At 42.4% G+C, this 21,497-nt stretch overlaps 1 protein-coding gene across 1 annotated transcript; it reads right to left on the bottom strand.

Annotated features, from left to right (window-relative positions):
• Positions 1-5,918: 5,918 nt before the first annotated feature.
• dgat2 (diacylglycerol O-acyltransferase 2) lies at positions 5,919-15,291 on the bottom strand (the record flags this gene model as incomplete). The annotated part of the gene is made up of 8 exons (XM_080508730.1): positions 5,919-6,073; positions 6,806-7,008; positions 8,722-8,896; positions 9,253-9,457; positions 12,645-12,715; positions 13,806-13,916; positions 14,004-14,132; positions 15,252-15,291. 8 exons carry the CDS (start codon positions 15,289-15,291, stop codon positions 5,919-5,921), a joined length of 1,089 nt encoding a protein of 362 aa, XP_080364856.1.
• Between the last annotated feature and the right edge of the window lie 6,206 nt (positions 15,292-21,497).

Raw genomic sequence — 21,497 nt, 5'->3', positions numbered from 1 at the left:
CGAGAGAGGCGGGGGTGAGCAGAGGGAGAGGGGCGTCCCAAATCTAAGAGCTGAAACTTTTCCTCCTTTACCTTTGCCCTCGTTTTGGAGGAGAAGGCGGCGGCGGAGGGCTAAAGGGTAGGGGCACAAAAGAGAATTGGGACTGGGCCGCATTTACAGACGCGGACTGTAAACAGAGGGAGAGTTTCAAACTTCCACGCAACTCACCAACATGGCGCCGAAGGACTCCCATAGATGTAAGCCTGTTTTTCACATATAAACGCTTCTAAAGTTATATAAACCTGTTGTGTTTTATACTAGTAAGAACGGCAGTCGCGCTGCCGTCTGCCGCATGTAGCTACGGTGTGTATTTGTGTCCGTAGAGACCGTGTTTATATCGTTTCATTATTACACTGTATTCTTCCAATATGGGTGTTTTGAAAACAGGGACCACCGACCAAACAAGGAATCTCATCCGCTTTCGAATGGCGAATGAAGACATGTTCCTAAAGTCCCCATACAGCGCAAAAACTCAATGGGAGTAAGTAGTTTTATATGTTACACCTTATATAAACATATGTATGGTTATTAATCTCTTGTATAATTTGTCCTAGGAGGTTTGTGTTGGATAATGGACTGACGGGGAAAGTGAATGCACAGCAGGCATCCAAAAAGTGGGAGAACTTAAAAAGAAAATACAAGGTAAGCTGTACAGTATACAAAATGTATATATTATATATTTCTAATTCATATTAATATATATATTGTGTATTATTATAATGAATAATAATGCTTTTATCAAGTATGAAGGTTTATGATATGGTATTTAATTGTTTCTATGACTCCATTGTTACTGTGTCCTTGGATGTTTTGAAAGGCGCATTTAAATAACAGGTATTATTATTGTTTGTGTGCTAGGAGCTGGTGAAGTCAGGCTCTGGACCAGATGCAGGGGAGCAAACAGCTGGTAATTGGCAGTATTTTGAGGACATGCATGAGGTGCTGGGCTCCGGATCTCCTATTGACCTACCTGTTGTCGTGGTCTCAATCAAGGAGGAGGAGCAAACTGCTATGCTGATGGTAAATCATTTGTAATACCGTGGGGAAGTGACTTGTAATTATGACGTTATTAGTAGTGATATGTGTTGTGTCTATTTTACAGGAAACTGTGGAGCCCAGCACCTCTGGAGAATGTTACGCTGCCGTACCCAAGAGCGAGCTCCCGCAGTCGCCACCAAATTCTGCGGCTGCCGCTGCCTCCGCCTCACGGGGTCCACCTCCAGCAACCCCCTCTCCCCGTAAAAGGAAGAGGAAATCCAACGATTTGTTGGATTTCCTTAAAGAAGAGTCTGCGAAAGAACAAAAGCGACACGAGGAGAGCGAGGCCAAAACAGACCGCTTACTGGAACTGTTTGAGAAGATGGTAGAAAAAATGTAGAGTAGTTTTATAAAAAGTTGAATTTGTTTACATTTTTGTTATCTGAAAGTTTTGTTTTCGCTACCTCTTTACTTCAATTGTTTTATTTGGATAAATGCACAATATTTAATTTTTTATAATGTTGATTAAAGTACTGTATACAAATTCAAACAAACCTTTAAGAGATGTGAAGTTCTTTATTCAAAACAAGTTTTATCAAATCTGTATATGCACATGAGAAAGTAACAAAAATTATATTGAAAATCGACAAAAATAGCCATATACAAAGCAGCTGCACCAAAATCACTGTGCATTGTCCAACATGGCAGCCATTCTGTCTCTTCTTGTATCGCCAGGTGCCTCACTGTGTGTCAATGGTTCCTGTGGAGGCTCAGGTTCATACACATCTTCCAAAGCGTCATTGTCTGGTTGCAGCTGCTCCCCATTTGCCAGGCAAACATTATGGAGAAAAGCACAAGTTGCTACAACCAGTGGCACAAATGTGGCTTTCGCTTCCAGCGCTTTGAAGAGTGTCGTCCTCCATCTGGTCTTCATCGCTCCGAAAGCTCTTTCTGTTATGCTCCTTGCCTTGGAGTGATGCAAGTTGAAACGTCTCTCCATACGGGAATGTACGGGCTCCTTGTATGGCGTGATCAATGTGATGGGGGTTTCCAAACAGGGGTAGGCCCCGTCTCCAAGTAAGATGTATCCTGTAGGGGGATAACTTTGCGCTCTGTAAAATGTGCTATTTTCCATGACTCTGGCGTCATGAACTGAGCCGGGGTAAGCAACGAAAATATCTAAAAAGCGTCCATTTGCATCACAGATGGCCATCATATTTATGGAATAGAAGCCCTTGTAATTCAAATAGTCAATGTGATGCTGTTGTGGGGGCTTTATGCGAATATGGGATCCGTCGATTGCACCAGCAACACAGCTAAATACAGGACTTCCTGAGAGTCTTGCAAATCCCTGTCCTATTTCATCGAGTTCCTTTGGTTTAGGGAAGCTGATGGCGCGTGCTAAATTTCTGCAAATGTAATTCGCGACCTTGTGCACCACCCTGTGAACTGTTGCTTTGGGGACATTGAAGACGCGGGCAACAACGCGGTAGGACAATCCATGAGCCAACCAGTATGTATATATCAGGACTTCCAGTTGGCATCCCCAGCCACGGTCCTGGTCTCTTTGCAGAAGTCCCTGCAGATTATTCATCGCCCTTCGAGACAGACGAAACTCTCGATTCAGTTCCCGGTCTGCGTTCGACCAGAGTCTCAAAATGGGAACGCAAGGGTTGAGCTGGCAATATCTCCCAGGTTGTCCTTTCTGAAAAAACAAAAAACACATGAAATAAAATTCACTTTAAGGTTTAACAAATAAAGGCATAGACAATCCTCCCCCAAATAACACTGGTATCTTTGAGAGCCCTGTGTCTTTGTGTGTGATGTGTGTAACACATTGCAATGTTTGCCTCTGTTGTATTGTTTGTATTCTAATATGTTTAAGGCGTGTACAGCTGCTTCTGTCTTGTGCATCTCTTTTGGTTTGATTACTACCCTTGAAAACGAGATGGTTCATCTCAAGGAGTAATCGTTTCAATAAATACATAAATCTAAAAAGCAACACCCTCACAACTGTAACGTTACGAAAACAATCTACTTGTTTTTATATTCTTTAGACAGCACATACAACACATTATAACGAGATAAACGGTGATGAAAAACGTATCGTAAATTACAGTGAGCAGTTATTCAAAGTCGGTGTGGAGAAATGCGGCTACTTTCTACATCAGACATACCGCAACATCCTCGGTCATCACCGCCAATCGCCGAAGTAATCCACGTCTCCGTCTATGTCTTCGCCTTGACGCGGAGAGGCGCAAAACTAAACAAAGCAGCCAAGCTACTGCAACACGTTGCATTTGGGACGGCATGGTGACGCTCCTGCCGGAATATCAACAAACAATCCGTGGCTCAGCTCTGCCGATATAGCGGCGCGGGATTATGACGTCACAGCTGTGAGACGGAGCGTTTGTCAGCATGGGTCCATTGTCGATGAGATAAACACTTAAATGCCATACGTTCACTATAAATTAGCAGGTGACTAAGACAATGTGGCAATATACTTTAACCAATACCTGCATTGCTGTTTTGACTCATATAACCAATGTAAGACATTTGTTTGCAGGTGATTTCATAACCAAACTAATGTCAAATTGTCAACTTCGGGGACCTGATTGAAGGAAGAGGGTGTTCTGGAGCACTGTGTCACCCATCTGGATGACACTTAATTTTTGTCATATACAATACCTTATCAATCAATCTATCTATCTATCTGTCTGTCTGTCTGTCTATCTGTCTATGTGGCCAGATACTGAGATCTTTCAAAACTGGATCCATAATGATTATATTCAGTTTGCATTGGCCAAACGTTTTATTATTTCTTTCTTTAAACGCTCTGAACATAAAAACAAACCAAAAACCCGTTTTCTTGGTGGAGTCCAAAGTCCAGTGATCTGACTATCTTATTTTGTTCAAGTGATGCTCTAAATGGGAACTATTTTAAATGTCTAATCATTTTTTTTATATATATATATCTAAGTAGTAAGTACAAAAGTAAAGCTTGAAGTTCTGAACAACTGAAAAACCAAATCCTTTATATTTGGAGTTGCATTGCCCGAAATAATCACTCCTCGATTTCTTATGGACGTTACCGCAACAAGGATTTGTGAATCACATGAATGTGAATGCAAAACAATGTATGGCATAAATTTTACTTTCTTAATGTGAGAAATAAATAAATATAAAAGACAAAACTGAGGAAAGGAGTGAAGGTGCATGTGTCGGACTTTAACCCTCCACCAGGTGGCAGCATCAGCCACACGCAGGAGGTTCAGTAAGGGCAATGGACTTGACAAAAAACGTAACTGTTTTGCCAGTTTTGTGTGTTTGAGAAGGAGGCCTGCCTGTTTGGAGACTCGCTGGTTGGCTGGTTTTATGAAAAGTTCACGTCGATATCAATCATTTACTGTGCTCGAAAGTGAGTCGTGCCATGTTTAGGTACAGTTGTGTAATAATGCTGCAGCTAAAAAGACAAGGAAACTTGGAATGAAGCTTTTATATAAACTTCTGCAAGATGAAGTGCTGCAAAAAAAAAACAAAAAAAAGCACCTGTCTGACAAGACGCCACTGTGACTTTAATAGTGACTGTGGTAAAAGGAGACAAGACACAAATGATCTCCTTTGAAAACATACAAAAGTTTAATTTAAACATCCGCACACGGACATCCTTCATCACATAAGACGGGTCTCGCCGTTTATTGCTTGCAAAAAGTAATTTGCACAGAGATCATACTGCTCTTGAGAAGAAGTCGCCATGGTGACACCAGAGCAAACTGCTTTCAGAATCACAATCTCATCTTCACTACGTCACACCAACTCACTCATTCAGACGACGATTCCCGGGATCGATTTCAGAAAGGCTACATGCATAATATAACTTATTACCATTACTTGATGAAATCCCTTCCTTTTCAATTATCACCCTTGGTGAGATTACAAGGAGACACACTATACGGGGTGGGAATCGTCCATTCACAGGCTTTTTCATTCGCATCACCTCATCGTCTTCAACAACTCTCCAAAAGGCTTGAGGAATACAAGACATTATGATTGTCTTTTACTGCATATGTGAAGCGGCTCCTCCCAGGTCACGACCGGGACGTTCTGGAATATAATCTCCTGTTCAAGGTAAAAATCCTCAGAGGGTGATGATTGGCAGTACAAAAAGTGCATCGGAAATATTCAAAGAGGGACAAAACGCCCCTCTCGAGAATACAATTAATACTTTATGGCCTCTCGCAATCACAGGCACATGCTTGTTGTGCAATTCAAAACAAAAACAAGAACGAACAATAGTCCAACCTGCAGAAGAAATCTACGCGAGTGTTGGGACATTACAATGTCTTTGGCTCAATTATCCTTTGAGGCTCGTTGGCCCGGGGAATAAAGCGGTAGCTTCCGTTTGCATTGTTTGTGCATTCACCTCGGAAGAGGATCCTACACATCAGAGGTCAGGGGGAAAGTTACATGGCTGCACGAGTGGGGAGGGGAAGAAGAAGAAAAGAAGATATGGCACTTCTTTTGCACGTCCTGCATGTTACCCTTTGGCTCCACCTAGTGGAGCATCCTCCCCTCTGCACTGGTGACACAGTCCAAACAGGACAAACAGGTAAAAAAAAAAAAAGGACGCAACAACGAAGGCACGCTTGGTACTTTTTTTTGGTGCACGCCAGCCGCAGATCCTTGAACCTGCCGCTTCCTGAGAGATGAGACGACACAGTCGTGCAAAGGTTTCTGCAGAGAAGAGTTGCGCATGCGCAGAGCTTGCAGTCCAGAGACAAACCGGGCATCGTGGTTGGTGGATGGGGGCAGAAGGGAGGTGGGTGTGTTGTTGGCATTGCCGCAGTCCAGAGCGTCGGTGGGTGGAGCGGGTGGGTGGGTGGAGCCCCCCCCTCGTCCTCTCACTGGATGTGCAGGACGTCGCTCTCTTTCAGGCCAAAGCGGGTCTTGTACTTGTCGAAGAGGCACTGCAGGGACTTGACGTACATGGCGTGGTACATGTCCACCACGTCGTCACTCGGGTCCTCGATTCGAGGCACCGTGATTGGCTCGCCAACTGGAGGGGAGAAAGAAAAACACACACAAAAGAGGGGTTTTTCCACAGTTGTGCAAATATTGGCTGAGTTCTGACGATCCCGTTAGTTTTCTGTTGGTCAATATGTCTTTCTAATAAACTTAAACGCCACGATTCTCGGGTCAAGGTTATGATGCATGACTTCTACAATAGTGCCGTTTTTGTTTTGTTTTGTTAAAACTCTCTGAGGAAATGTGTACATGCAACATCTCTGTAAACGATTCAATTAAACTTGTATATCGGCGACACTTTTAAGAAGCCAAACAGGCCAGGATGTGTCCCAACATTCGTCCTTCATGTCCAAGATGCAGAGTTTTGGTTGTAGGACTCTGAGCAGCTTTTGGACACACATTTTCAAGGCCATGTCCTACATATACTGAACATCCTGACCCGGAGAGAGAGAGAGATTTTCTCTTTTTTTAAACTTTCTCAAAGCTTTGGGTAGGAAGTAGATGGGTTTTGGTTTGTATATTGATAATAAACAATAAATAAAGTTCTTTAAAATCTAAGATTCAAAGCAGAAAGATACAAATAAACTAAGTTCAGCTCTTCACATCCTCTTTCCTGGCTGGTTTAAACAGCAAACTGTTCATATTTTAACTGAATTACATTATTTTGGTCATGCACAAGCACAAGCAGCTGCGCCAGGAACCGACTTCACAGCATTAACATGTAAATCTTTCCGATCTCTTCATAACTGGTCGGCAGACTTGCCTATGGTGGCGATGGGTTTGCCGTAGGGGACGATGCCCCAGGAGTTCCCAAAGAACAGGCCGCATCCGTGGAAGAGGCACGGAGCGAATCCCAGGAGCTTCTGCAGCTTCTTCTGCACGTTCCTCCACCGGGTTCCCTCCTCCAAGATCACCTGCTTGTAGGCGTCGTTCTCCCCGAAGGAGTAGACCGGCACCAGGTCGGACCTGAGGGAGCGCCGAGGCAGCGACACGTCACGTTATACAGCCAAAATGTGAAGAAGCAAACAAATAAAATAATTATAATATCATTTTAGCTGCATTTCTACACTCACGGCATAGTTTGATTGCTCTATTCTGTGTCCTCTGGTAAAACACTTTCACTATGGTGACATATTGTAATATGAGAAAATGCATATTTGATTTTTCACGACGAATAAGTACATTTTCTTTTAAGAAATAATGGGGGGGAAAGGGGCATGAAACAATTTGTGAATAAATCTGGAATATTTGGACATTTGAAGTGAATTATGGGAATAAATTAGCTTCTCATTGTATTTTTTTTTAGTTTATTTTTTTTAGTTTTTATCTATCTATATACATTTTTTTATTTTTTTTTTATTTTTGGGGGGGATGTGTGTGTATGAATATTAAGATGTATTAAAAGTCACATTCCTGAATTATTTTTTCTTAAAAAATTTTTTTAAAGACGAGTCGGCATGATTAACAGTTTGAATTGAAACGTTGTTACAGCACTATTTTACCAGTTCAACCCACTAAAGAGGAAACTGGCCTACAGGTGGCCCCCGATCCAGAAATCCATCGACAAGTGGTGGAGATATTGTTTTATATTATCTTCAGGCCAAGGCTTCGCACAGAGCTGTTCTGCTGTTTACACAAGAACGCTAACTTTATTACTATATTACAGCCCTGTCGGTGACTCCCTTGGCATCGATAACAATTATCACACTCCAGAGTTTAATCTCATCCAGTTATTCCAGTGTGTCGTAGGTTTGTGGCCCTGCAGAGGCAAAACAAGGCCGATTCGTGTTCTAGAGCCAGACTGGTGATTATTACAAACCTGCTATGTCAAGATTATGGAGGCCGTTACGCAAGTGTGCTGTATATTTAACAGTATAGTGAGGTTTTTTTTCCCTAACAATTACGAAAGACGTTATGCAATTCGCAAACATTATGGATCGGCATTCTTTCAATCCAGCCTGATCTGTCACAAGCTGAAAATCTAGTATTTTGGAGTACAGGTCACAATATTAGTGAGCTAATCAATACGTTGTTCGGTATTCATCCTACGTTGAACAAAAATATAAGATGATGCAGATAGGTTTAATGATTGTAATATAATAATAATAAAAAAAAAAAAAAACTTTAAATGAAGCATCAGACTTGTGCTGCGAAATTCTCCAAAAAAACCAAAAAAAAACATATGTTAAGTAATCTGAATTCACACCCTGCGGCTTATTTCAGCTGGAATGCTAACCTAGTTGTTATGAATGAAGGTCTGCATAGCTGCATGTCTTTTCCTGCCAGATTTAAGCTCATTTGGACGAGGTGGACTCAGTGATGTGGTAATCCTCAGACACGTTTGAGAAGGACTCGGGTCCGTCTCAGTTTTACCGGACACCCGACAACCCAGGGCCGCTTTTTCCTTCGCGGTGCAGTTTGCGTAAGTAATGAGCGATTATCTCACGGTGGCCGAAGGCAGTCCGGTGCCAGCGAAGACACTAAAGGGCACGGCGTGACACAAGGAGCACCAACACTGCACATATTCATCCAAGATTTGCGGGGGAAAACAAAACAAAACGCTCCGGGCGAGGTATTTTCAACCTTTCCAAGAAGAAATAATCTCGGATTCAGCGTGACATTTCCAGCGTGCACGTGTCTGAATATGTGTGTGTGTGTGTGTGTGTGGTTGCAGCGCACCCTTTCTGCAGCGCCAGCTTCACGAAGCCCTTCCGGTTCTTCAGGGTGACGGCGTTCATGCCGGGCGCGCAGTGCAGCGACTCCGCCGCGCCGCCGACCACGATGACCACGGCGTTTCCCGTCCCGTTGCACGTCAGCAGGTAGTCGATGGAGTTCTTGTTCACGGGGATGATGCCTGGAAGAGAAAAATAATACATTGACCATCCTATATCTGCGGTTTTAGCCACCGAGCGTCTAAATTTAGCAGTGATGAAGTTACGAAAGAGAACCTGCCCTGACTGTTCCCCGCTATCCTGGTTCGAGACAACATGTACGATAGCCTACAGTAACCTGAGACGCTATCTATACGGTATCTGTGAGCAAAGATGAATCCCGAAGAACAAACAGCCCCTTTAGCCGAACTGCCTCGAGGCTCTGCAAATCCCCTGAAATCAGCACATCCGAGTAAACAGAAGCCGTTTCAGCCGCGCAACGGGACAAAGGTCCGGAGATACGGAGAGGGACGCTGTCGGAGCTCAGGCGGGAACGAACCTCCAGACATCAGGTAGTCCCGGAGGACGGGCAGGCGGAAGTTCCCGGCCAGGGTGGCCAGGGACGGCTTGATGCCGGGGAACTTCTTGGAGAAGCCCGTGGCCTCGGTGCTGAAGTTGCAGAAGGCGCCGAAGCACAAGATGCCGTGCGGGTGGTAGCCCAGGATGTAGTTCCGGCTGGGCAGCAGGTCGTGGGTTTTAATGAGCTGCCGGGACAAAGAGCGAGAAAAAAAAAAGCACAAAGACGAGCGGCGTGAGGCTGATTTCCATACCGGGAGGCTCGGCTCCGGGAAGTGGCACATACACTTCTCATTCGTCTTCATGTGTTGGCGATTTATTCAAATCAAATTGCTCAAACTTAATACTGAAGCAACAGATTTGAAGAAAAATGTCGGTGGAGTGGTTTGGCTTCACAGGTTTGACTCGTCTTCTATTGTTTGTGTAGGTTTTCTTGGTTCAGGTCAAATCAGAATCGGCTTCGGAAAAAGCTGCATAAATGACATAAGCCTGGATGATTCAGTGTCAAACACCACCAGCACCACATGCAGGCATTAAGATGGGCGGCCTGTTATAACATGATAGATTTTCTTCACTTCTGGGGCTTCATACACAGTAATAACACATATTACTGTTAGAAAACCACTATAAAGTACATTTTGCACATTATGGGACCTTTAATATTACCCACTTTATCTCTGTGTCATTATTTCACCTCTTATCTCCGTCATATCACATCATTTTCACCATTTTACAGCCGCCATGCATGAAACATGCGTCTTTCCCACGTCCGTACAGCGATATAGTGTTTGTACTTTGTTACCCTCTGCCTCAGATAACATTATTTATGACCGGTTAATGTGACCCGTTGCAAGCAGCGTTTGTTGTTGTTAGGTACTGTACTTATAGAGACTCTCCTCAGGGTGTCGAATAAAGTCTGCGTCTAAAGTGTAACTGGGACGTCCTTATCGGGCGTCCAGGCGGCGCAGCTGTTCAGACCCGCCGGCCATAAACCGTCCAGCGTTTCTTCTGCTGTGAACCTGCACCAGCCGGGATCCATCACAATGTGTACACAGAGCTTCCTTCGCAGCTCGTCAAACACCCGTGTTGTGTAATCACATTAGCAAATGAGATCACACTCGAGGTCCCCATGGCACCAGGGTGGATGAATGTTGGTTGGGGGGGGGGGGGGGGAATTAGAGAGAAGCAAGACGAGACTCACTCCTCAGTACCGAAGCGAGAGACGCTCACTTCTTAACTCTCATCCTCACTTTAAGTTTTATCACCGGCGTGGACTTTGAGCGACTCCCTTCCAAGTCATTAATAATGGTGATAAGTTAAGGTTGGATAGAGACTTAACTGCTCGGCAATGCTTTAATTGACCACAGATATCCAAATAAATCAGCTTGGATCAACGAGTTATTAATATTTCAACTTCATTTTGACACAAAGTCGTGAAAATTGATTCACATGCGTCCAACAGTTACATCTAGAATACTGCATAAAACCAGAGCACAACGTCGAGACGATGACGGCTTCGAGGAAAAACACAGATCGGTAAAGTTTCCTGTGAATTATAGATTAGTTTGTTTTGACTTCATGTTGAACTGAAAGTTTTTTGCTCATTAATGTGATGTAATGTGATGAAAATACAGAAGTTTGATTAAATTATGAGCTTCAAATCAAACAAATGGGTTATTGCTCTTCAGTAAGAAATCAAAATACATAATACATCATTGATTGTTAAAGATTTCCTTGTGAGGAAAGGAAAACCTGTTAAATTTTAAGACTTCTGAACACAGAGTTTGTCTTGTTTGAAGATGTCACGTTGCTCTGTGGGAAATTACATCCCGACCGACTGACAACAAGGTCTTGCTTTAACAAACCAAAACCCACGGAAAAAAAATAATTTACAACCAAAAACAGAAAAAACAAGAACAGATTCTTCCGCGGTTGGAATTTTCCAGGAATCTTGCTGTCAGGTGGTCGTTTTGATCATAAGCGAGCGACACGGACCACAACACTCCTGCACTCCAATGCGTCCATTCATTTCTCAATTAGTTTCAAGCCAACAACGAAAAGTACAGAACTTTAAGCTTCTGTCGTCTTCATATTTTTTACAGTGGTCTTCAAAGATATGACGCATCTTTCGATATTGTAAAGAATTTTGGAGGGTCGTGCGTTGGGAATGTTTAAGAGTAGCTTAAAGCTCCTCAAACAAACACAGCGGGTGTCGAGAAAGAACTAAAAGTTGTCTAATACAAACAAAACAAACAAACAAATAACCTTGTCAAAATATAGAGCCTTCAAAAATAGAAGCGACCTTCTAAATTTGAAAAAGAAAAAAAAGCGAATTGTCACATCTTGGCAACATTAAAGTTAATAAATAGATACATACATACATACATAATCTTCCAAATGGAAAATATCTTCAGATTTTAAAATAAAATTAGGGAACCACCTCTCGTGGCAACTTTAATGTTAACAAAAATAAAATGTGATAAATATAATAGATAAACAATAATATCAATACAACCTTCAAAAATAGAAAATACCTTCTGATTATTTAATCAGCACTATCAAGTTAATTGATAAATGGATCAAATTAATAGTGTCCTCTAAGACATTTTTCAAAACTATCATATTAATAGTTTAAAAATAAGACGAAGGCATTTTTATATACTTTTTTTTCTAATGTGAAGCATTTTTTTGCAACTTTGTCACCATGAAATTCTCAAAACTGAAGCTGATTTACATTTTGGACATGAACTTGTGTTTTTTTGTTGTTGTTTTTTTTTCTTTTGTAAATATGAGGAAAATCCAAAGAGCAAAAGAGGAAAATCATCTTTAACATGTGCCGATTAGAAGTGGAATTGGTGGAGTAATGAAGGGTGGGGGAGTGAGATTACTGTTTTCCAAACTTTGTCTGAGGGAAGGCCAACAGTGTTGCACTTTGACCCCCCGTCTGATCGGACTGATATGCACTAAGTCAAAACTCCTGATTCAGCTGTAATCCCACTTCGACCGACTAATACCGAACCTGTCAGAGGCTCCGAACACCCCCCCCCCCCCCCCACCCCCCTAACCCCCCCACGACCTTGACTTTAGTCACTGCTCCTTCTTCTGCATGCAGATTCTCCTCAACCTACTGCTGAATGAAAAGCCTCAGCTCTGCTTCGCAGACTATCAAGTAGGACAAAGTCTGGAACTCCCGTCCAAATCGACACGGGGGGGGGGTGGAGGGGGTTGAGGGGGGGGTGGAGGGGTAAGGGACAACAGACAGTGAAACTCCTTCCAGCCCTGATAAGATTGTTTACGTATTTACCTGTGCAGTGCCCACAACAAAGACGCAGGCGCTTATAGTGAGATTCATTATCGACAAAAGGTGAGACGTACCCTGATCGGGAAATAATCCCGGAAATACGTCCAGACCGTCCAGCTTCTCACCCACGAGGACCTCCGGCCACCTGAAGGGGGGGGGGGCAGATTATTTCAACATGTCGCCATCAGAATGCGGGTGAATTCGGGGGTTTAGACACCAAAAGGTCTCGTGTTATAAGTTTGTAGTAGAAAAGAAAAAGGTCAAGGTTCCATTTCCCCCCAGTGCAACAAAACCAAAGGTTCAGATATTAGAGTTTGAAAATGTTGCTCTTATTTTTAGCTAAAATCATCAGTTTGACATAAAACTTCCTTTGAACTTGTCCCAAACAAATCTGCTCTGGATTTAGTGAAATTAGAAATGTAACTAGAAATAAAATATAGATTTTTGGAATTTGGATTGTTTTGAATGGTTTTATTTGTACATTTTACTGCATTTTGCACCAGTAGGTTTAATTAAAAATGGCTTTATATTGAGATTGTTGTAATTTTTGTTAATTTATGACCTTTTCATCACATATACACTGCGCCGCAACACAAAAAGTTAAAATATTCAGGTTATTATGGTATTATTTTACCAGTCCGGCAAATTCAAGATGAAATCCGGCTGTTTGTGGGGCTCTGAAGTGAAATTTGTTTCACTGATTTGTTTCTGCGTTATCAGTGCATCAATATCAGAAAATGACTGTTTTGACAGAAACATCAAGTAAATAAAAAAAAAAAGTCCTTATTAGGCAAAGCAGTTGAATCCATCATGGTCAGAACTGAATGAAATAAGACCTGTAAATAAAACCTCCCAGTCAAGGTTATTCATTTATTACAGCCGGGATCATCTGCCACACATGAAATCATGAAATATGATGTGAAACACGGAGGACATAATGCAGCCATTCTCTCTGCTAAACCGTTAGAAAACACAATATGCGACGGTTGGTTAGTCGTCTCAGTAGAGTCATTTATAGTGACCGAGTCGAGCTCATGTTCCGTCACACTTTTCAAACCTTCACCCATCGATTAGGGAAGTTTAAAGGACGCGGCCATTTTTTACGGGAAATCTGTGTAAAACGCACATTCGCCACGGCATTTAGTTGTTTTAAAGATCCTTCTGAGTAGCCGAAGCTCCATCACATGTAGTTCTCGTCCCCGGGGGTGGGTGGGGGGGGGGGGTATTCTACTTGCCTTGTTTCGGGGTGTTCCAGTCCACGATGAGCCAGGCGGTGTAAACGGCGGCGATCATCCAGCAGTCGGTGCAGAACATGATGTAGGTCAGCAGCACGGTGCAGGCGGCACCTGGAGGACGAGGCGGTCAGAAGACGGGCGACGGCGAGGACGAGCTCGTCTTTTTGGTTTTTGTTTTTGTGTTGTTTTTTAACTCACCCAAGGCTAAGAAGGAGACGACCCACTGCAGCACGGAGATGACCTGCAGGTGTTTCTCCATCTTGGATCTGCAGGGCCAGAAGCCCGACGGGACGTTCTGCAGGGCCGAGAGGATGCTGGAGCCGGTGCCTGGAACACAAACGCTTCGGCCCATCGGAACAGGAAGCAGGGATCCCTGCCCCGACGCAAAGACATCGCACACCGGCACGCCTTCCGTCACCAACTTCCCAAGAGGAAGAAGGAGGAAGCTCAGCCTCTCCGGGACAACGCCGTCGTCTAATCCCATCAGTTCCCACTGAAAATAACCCGAGCTGGTAATACCCGTCAGCTATGATGCTGTGACTTCCTAAGTCTCCCGAATGTGGGCCAGTGGCCGAGCGCCGCCCTGACCTGGCCTGGCCTGGCCTGGCCTGGCTCGGGTTCAACCTGGAACCTGTCCAGCGCCGGGTCCCACTGGGAGCCAGATCAAACTGGCCCGGGAGGTAAACACAGAGATATCGGGGGGCCGGAGCAAACACAGGAGGCACGTGCACGACTTTCAAACACCCATTATCATTTCACATGAAGAGGTTCGAAATATCCCCTCCGCAGCTACGAAGAGCATAAATGGAAAACTTCTTTTTTCACGGTCACAAAAGTTACTCGACATAAATGTGGAGAATAGGACAAAGGAAAGTGACTTTAATGCTACAATTTTATAGTAAATCACTTTTAAACTCTTCATTATTGTAAGAATATTGCAAGAAAAGCAGCAATTTTGTGTCATTTTACAGTTTGCATGTTAAAAAGAACTTCATTAAAAACTTTTATCTCTATTCATCAGGTCAGAAATACTTCAAGATACATCTCAGAGCTGAGATCTGTCAGTTAAGTGAAGGAGGAGGTTCATTTTCAAACTTATCTATGACTTTTATTTGTCGGATTCTTGAATATTCCGGAAAATGTTTGGCGAAAAATAAGGAATAGTTCACAACAGATATTCAGGACAAGATCAGGTTGCATGAAAAAGAAACAGGAAAAACACCTTAGATCTTGCAGAAATCAAACACTGCAATTGCTTTTCAGTTGGAACTCTTTGAGACGCATCACATGCAGAATAATCTGGGTTATAAATCTGGATTGCTAAAAAAAAACCTAAAAAAAACATTACGCACAGACTGTGAGTTCCACAGACTCACTGCCAGAATAAAAGATTGAAATTGCTGCCGTTCATATCCTTGTTCAATACATTGGAAGTGTCAGTCTCACCTTTGAGGACCCCGGAGTAAGCAGCAAGGATGGTCTTCATGGCTGAGGCGCGTGAGGCGGCGGGGGGCGCACGGATTATTGAAGAGGGTGGTGGAGGGTGGTGGTGGGGGGGGGGGGGAGAAGGAAAGGAAACCTCAGATGTCTGCTTGCTGTCAGAGGTCCGGCGGCTCTACAGCTCCTCTGTCATGACGGTGTTCAGTCGCAGCTGAGCGCGGAGCCGAGCGGGCATTTAATCAGCGCGGGGAGGAGCCACGGGGACGCGCAGGCGGCGTCAGTGCGCGCACTTTGGAGGAAGGTGCGGAGCAGGAGGAAGAGGAGGAGGAGGAGGGGGGAGATGCAGGTGGCGATGTGGTGGAGGTGGGGGTTCGGAGCGTCAGTGGGGCTGCAGATCACCGAGCCCGGTATTTATCGGGGCTGTCACGTGCCAGTGCGGCCCTCACACCCACCTTCAGCCCTCCTACCTCATTGCGCAACATGGAGCCGCTGCGATGCCTGGATTCCTTCATGAATAAAGTCTTTTATTAAAATCATGTACAGTTTCATGTTTTTGTGGGAAAACATAAAAAAAAGTGATATTATAGAGATGAACCGATTGAAAAGTTTTAGCACCGGTAGCTTTTAGACACCGTGAATGTGCAACACTTTTTTTTTATATTTTGAGGTTTTACACAACAACGGGACTGAAAATGCAACTTTTTTAAAAATGCAACAACAAAACAAGGAGGAAATGCAAATTTATGTAAACACTCCGACCTAGTCATCATGGAAATGGGGGGGGGGGAAAAGAACTTTTCCGAAATGCCGCTGTTGCTCCAAGCAGCCAATCAGAAATCAAACCCTATAAAGTGTCATCAGGGGTTTAGCCAATCACAATCAAGGTAGGCTCCTCCTCCCCTTTGACTCCTCCCATAATTGGGCAGCTCTGCTCTGGCACATGGCGCCACGAGAGGAAGCACTTCCTTCCTCTTCCCATAGATGGGCGTGTGTGGGCGGAGCCAGTCCAGCTCACACAGACACAGCAGATTCTGAGTGCAGCTCCGATGATCCAATGTTCTAATGGGGGGAAAAATGACTTCCGGCATGTGAAAGTGTTGAAAAGCTGGACGATGAGACTCCATTAGAGAAGGTGAGAGGCACCCAGACCTTTGGAAACCATTAACATCAGTTTTGCCGCCACATGAACAACGGAGGCCTGATTTCATCTTGATGGACCGGAGAACCTCAAACCGGAGAACCTCAAATGGAGCAGGCGGCACTATTTTCCCATGGAAAAACCTCGGCGATCAGCTGAGTGGCCGCGAAGAGCCTCGTCACTCCGTATCCAGAAACTCAATGAACCTTCAAGACGAGTTTGACGCCTCAGCCGACAATCAGTCCACTTGTGAAGGACAGGATACGTCATCGTCAAGCTGTAATCGAAGCTCAGGGGCTCCTGACGTCACAACTCATCCAGACACTGAGTGGTTTGTCCCCCCCCCCCCCCCCCCCCCCCCCCTCACTGTCATTATGGTTTTTGCTTCAATACTATTTAGTTTGAGATGAAAAAAATTCACCATTGATGCTTTGACTTTCATGACATAACGTCATTCTGGCACCAATTTAGAAAGAGAAATGGTTCAAATCCGGTTTGGACAACTTTCACAAAGAAATCGACGTCCATTTCGAGGCTTTGCTGTTTCATTCTGGTCACATTTTGTTTGGGTTGAAGTCACAAGGGTTCATGGAGTCACTCCTGTTTGCAGAAAGATTTCAAAATATTTTCATTTTACACGATAGTCGTTCTTTTTTTGTGGTCATCAGATCTTGAGTCGTGTCCTTCTGCCGAATCCAAAGAGCCTGAAAAGCGTCGAGAGAACATCTGAAGAGAAAAGGTTTCTTTCTTTTCATTACGTAACGAGAGGAGGGAGGCCGCCATCTGCTCAAGGAAGCTCCGAGGTAAATCCTTCTCACCTCGTCCGTGAACAATGTCTGAATCGGCCAGTTGGCACCACACACATAGGCTCTTTATAAGTGGTTTAAGGGTCTGGAGTCACATTTAACACACGACGATCTGCAGCAGCAGAGAGTCACCAGGGCAGAACTTGCAAACTGAAAGGTTTTCTTCACTTTGCCGCCATAAAACACACGATTCCTTTCAATTCAGTTTTATTCCTGCCAAACACAAGACAGTCATTTAAGGCACTTTCACCGAGAAATAATAATAATAATAATTCCACATGAGCAAGCAGGTGAGGTGCTCCAAAGGAAAAACTATTTAAAAGGAAGAAACCTGCAGAACCAGAATCAATCTCCTTTTTCACTTTAAGCTTTGAACATATTCATATTTAAAATTACTTCCTTCTATTCTGTTCTATTCTATTCTATTCTATTCTATTCTATTCTAGTGGAAAAGAAGGATGAAATCATGAAATGCAGGTACAAAAGCAGTTGAAAATGTAATGAAATGTTCACCATCCTATATAATATAACATGAGATACAGTTTGTAAATGAAATTTTAGAAGCTGTTTTGGCCTTGTTTTAAAAGTTAAGCATGTTTTTTGTGGCGCCACGTGAATTTTAAATGGATGGAAAATCCGAAAAGTGGCTGCAAACCTCTGGGGTGACACTGATGTTAAATTAAATCAGTTGATCTCAGTTTGTATGAAGTTGAAATCCAGTCCTGAAGTTTGATTTAATCTATGAAACCCCGATTAATTATACGCTTCAGCTCCCAAAATACACAGTTCAACGATAAACTGAATAAACAGCTTTTTCTGTCTGTGTCAGAGGTCATGCGTTCACTGGACTGGGTGTTTCTGCTGCCGTCGGGATTTTCCACAAATTAAATATCATCCTCAATGTCGACTGAACAGAAAGAAAGAAAAAAAAAATCCTCCTTTGCACTTTGTATCTGTCGCTGTTTGCCCCAAAACTGATATCACATATCTGGTGGGATCCTGCCAAGAATCATAACTGCTTTTTGATGAAATCGACCATAAAGTCCTTGACATCAGGTCACAGTTGAGAAACAGCACGTGGGATGGCGATGGCACGTTCTAATATATTTCAATCTCTGTGCTTCTGAGTTGAATAGACTGGTGGCTTGAGTTGAGGAGGAGACGGAGGTTTGACTGGAGCTTCAACTCATCGTTGCTCCTCTGAAGTAATTCGTTCACGTATTACACAACATCTATTTAATAAAGCCCGTTTTCACTGATAGATTTTGCATTCTTATATAATGACTGTACTCTGTGTCAGTGAGGTTGAAACCAAATTATCTACGCATTCGATATCAAGCAAGATGATTTTTCTCTTTTCAGTGCAAGAGGAATAAACAAAATAGTCAAAGACAGCTTGATTATTGCTCAGATTTCATTGACGATGATGTTTTTCTTTTAATGTTTCCAACCAGAGGTTCATCAATGTTTTGTTTTTCCTTGTAGGAAAACACTCCTAAGATAAGATACAGACTGAAGGATTCAGTGATTAACTGGGCCGGTGATTCTTTCGCACTTTGACCGCCGTCTTCAAAAATAAGCCAATAATGTTGTTATTCCCAAGATCACCTGCGGTCCTGACAGCTATCAGCTGCAGCTCCTCCAACAACAGAGTCCACTGCATGACGACTGGATGAAAACTGTAGGGAAAGCGCATAAAAACTAAAATTGGATGAAAAAAACTGCATGTAAACTGCAAAAATTGCATAAACATTATATAAATACAGTCAAAACTGGAACAAAGCTGGTGAAAACTGCATGAAAACTGTAAAAACTGCATACAAACTAGAAGAAAACTGTCAAAAACTGCAATACGACTGAAGAAACTACATAAAAGCTATGAGAAAACAGTCGAAACCGGCATAAAAACTGCATTAAAAACTATAAAAACTGCAGGAAATATATGTAAAAACGGCACAAAAACTCGATGAAATTGGTTTAAAACTCCATGAAAGCTGGAAAAACTGCATAAAAGGGTTAAAAACTGCATGAATATGATGGAAAAGCTGTATTACTAGACAAAAACTGGAAAAAAATGGATAAAAAGTCTAAAACAGTATGAAAACAGTTGAGAGCTGGTTTAAGCTCTGTCTAATCACGTCGTTTTTGTTTTCCGGAAAGTTCTGTGTTTATGCGACAATGTTTTTAAAGACAATTAATAGAGAACAACATAAAATGAACATTGAAGTTCACAGACATCTGTATGGATGGATGAGGAAGCCGGCTTGTTATTATAGTGACTGTCAAAATAAAAGTACCAAGTGCCAGGAGAACGTGAACTGGGATTCTTGACACTCTGGAGGAAATGTTGTTATTGTTCATATACGTACTGAGCATGTGCAGAAGAACTGTTTACTACCACCGCGCTGCGCATCTGCATTTTAGCCTGTTTAGGAGCATTTTCAAAGTTGTGTTTTCTCCCGTTTCCACGGCGATCAAGTTAAAGCATTTTTTAAATATATATATATATATAGAGAGAGAGAGAGAGTTTTTTTCTCTATTAATATTAACCAAGTCGGGGCTTCTTCTTTTTTTTTTTCAAGTTGCATTTCCCCCCCCGTTTCCACAAAGTCGAAGCCTTTTTAAAAATGTCCACCACTACAACTGTTTTCAAAAAGTTTTGTTCTCAGTGGCTCCGAGCGTCGTTGCCGTGGAAACGGACGCCCGAAACACTACGTAAGGTTTGTGTTTTCCCTATATACCAATGGAAAATCCGCTCACTTCCATCTCCTTTGTTCAACTCTGTATTCAAATATGATTATCAATTCTTCATTTCACCCCTAAAATCAAACGTATTTGACAAACCTTTGCGAGAATGGTTTCAAAACCTCACTCAAATACCGTCTTTTTACCGAACACAAGAAAACCACCAACTCTGAAACCAGCTGATCTGCTTTAAAGCCTCTTGACGCAACAGAAATTTCCCCGACAAACATCACTTCCCTTTCAATATAAAGCGCCGTGCAGCTCGCAGCTAATCGCAATTTAACAGCAGAAACACACGCCGGTCCCCGCTAAGATACGAAACCCCTCGGCTGCCTTGCATCAGTCATCGTCCGCTGTCATTTCTTCTACTGTTTGCCAGCAGTTTCATCAGCCTCACACACACACACACACACACACACATTCATCGTGGCCAGACTGTGTTGAAAGTAAAGGGCATTGTCCTGTCTATATTTGGAAATATCACAGTTCTGCCATCTCAGAGTGAAGGTGGCAGAGTTCATAGACGCTCTTATCGTCCAGAAACCTCAATCGAACCGGCTCAGCTGCACCTTTTACCTTCATTTTTGCACTTTGCATTGATTCCCTACAACACGAGCAACTTCCAAAGCCTTTATCCTTCTTTTATCGTCGTGATCTTTTCTCAAAACTGAAACATTCCGGTTAAAGTGACAAGAAAAGTTGATATTTCGCTGCAGTATTCGAGGAAAACTTGACGTATTTGTGAACTAACATGATTAAACAAGTTGCTTCAGATCGACTCTTTATTGGGCAATTTTTTTTATCTTTTTTCCCCTTGAATTTTTTTTTTAAGTTTGTTTTGGGGTTTTTTTGTATTTTTTTTTACAGTATTTCATAAAATCAGGTTAAAAGCATAAAACAGACCAACAATAAACTTTTTAATCCAGAAAAAATAAAGACAAATAGCATTTATATTCAGGGGAAATGCTGTCATGTAGCATTTTGCAATAGTATTAACTGTTTTTCAGTTTAAAGTCGTATTCAAAAGGGGTTAAAAAAAAAAAAAGGAAATTTGGGGATTTGCGAGCTCATGAGAACTTTAAAATAAATATAAATAATATAATGAAGACGACTAAGCGACACCGAGCTTAATAACACATCGCCTATTCAATATAAATGTAAAGACTTGAGAAAGTTACCAAACTGAAGTGTCAAATATAAAAATGCAGCTTTAATCTGTCCATTGAAATACTTTTACTTTATATGTGGAGAAGCTTTGGCTCCAGCAACATTTTGGAAATGGACCAAATACTGAGATTATTGCTGAATAAATAATGGCTTCAACCTGTGATCCTGTTTGAAAATGTTTCACAAAAGCCAAAAGCGTCTGTACAGATTCTATCGAATGCAAATATTCAAGAAAACACAACTTGTTCAAATTAAGCTTTTCAGAAGTTTCTTTCTTTTCTTTTTTTTTGTTGATAAATCCACTTAATTGACATTAATAACTAGGATTCTTCAGATAACTTGATATTATATATATCAAAAAACACTAAAAGTAAAATTTTGAACGATGAATGAAGT

Source organism: Blennius ocellaris (assembly GCF_963422515.1).
Source record: "Blennius ocellaris genome assembly, chromosome: 14".
Taxonomy (NCBI): domain Eukaryota; kingdom Metazoa; phylum Chordata; class Actinopteri; order Blenniiformes; family Blenniidae; genus Blennius; species Blennius ocellaris.
Note: the sequence above shows the minus strand (reverse complement) of the source record. Positions and strands in the feature narration are given on the sequence as shown.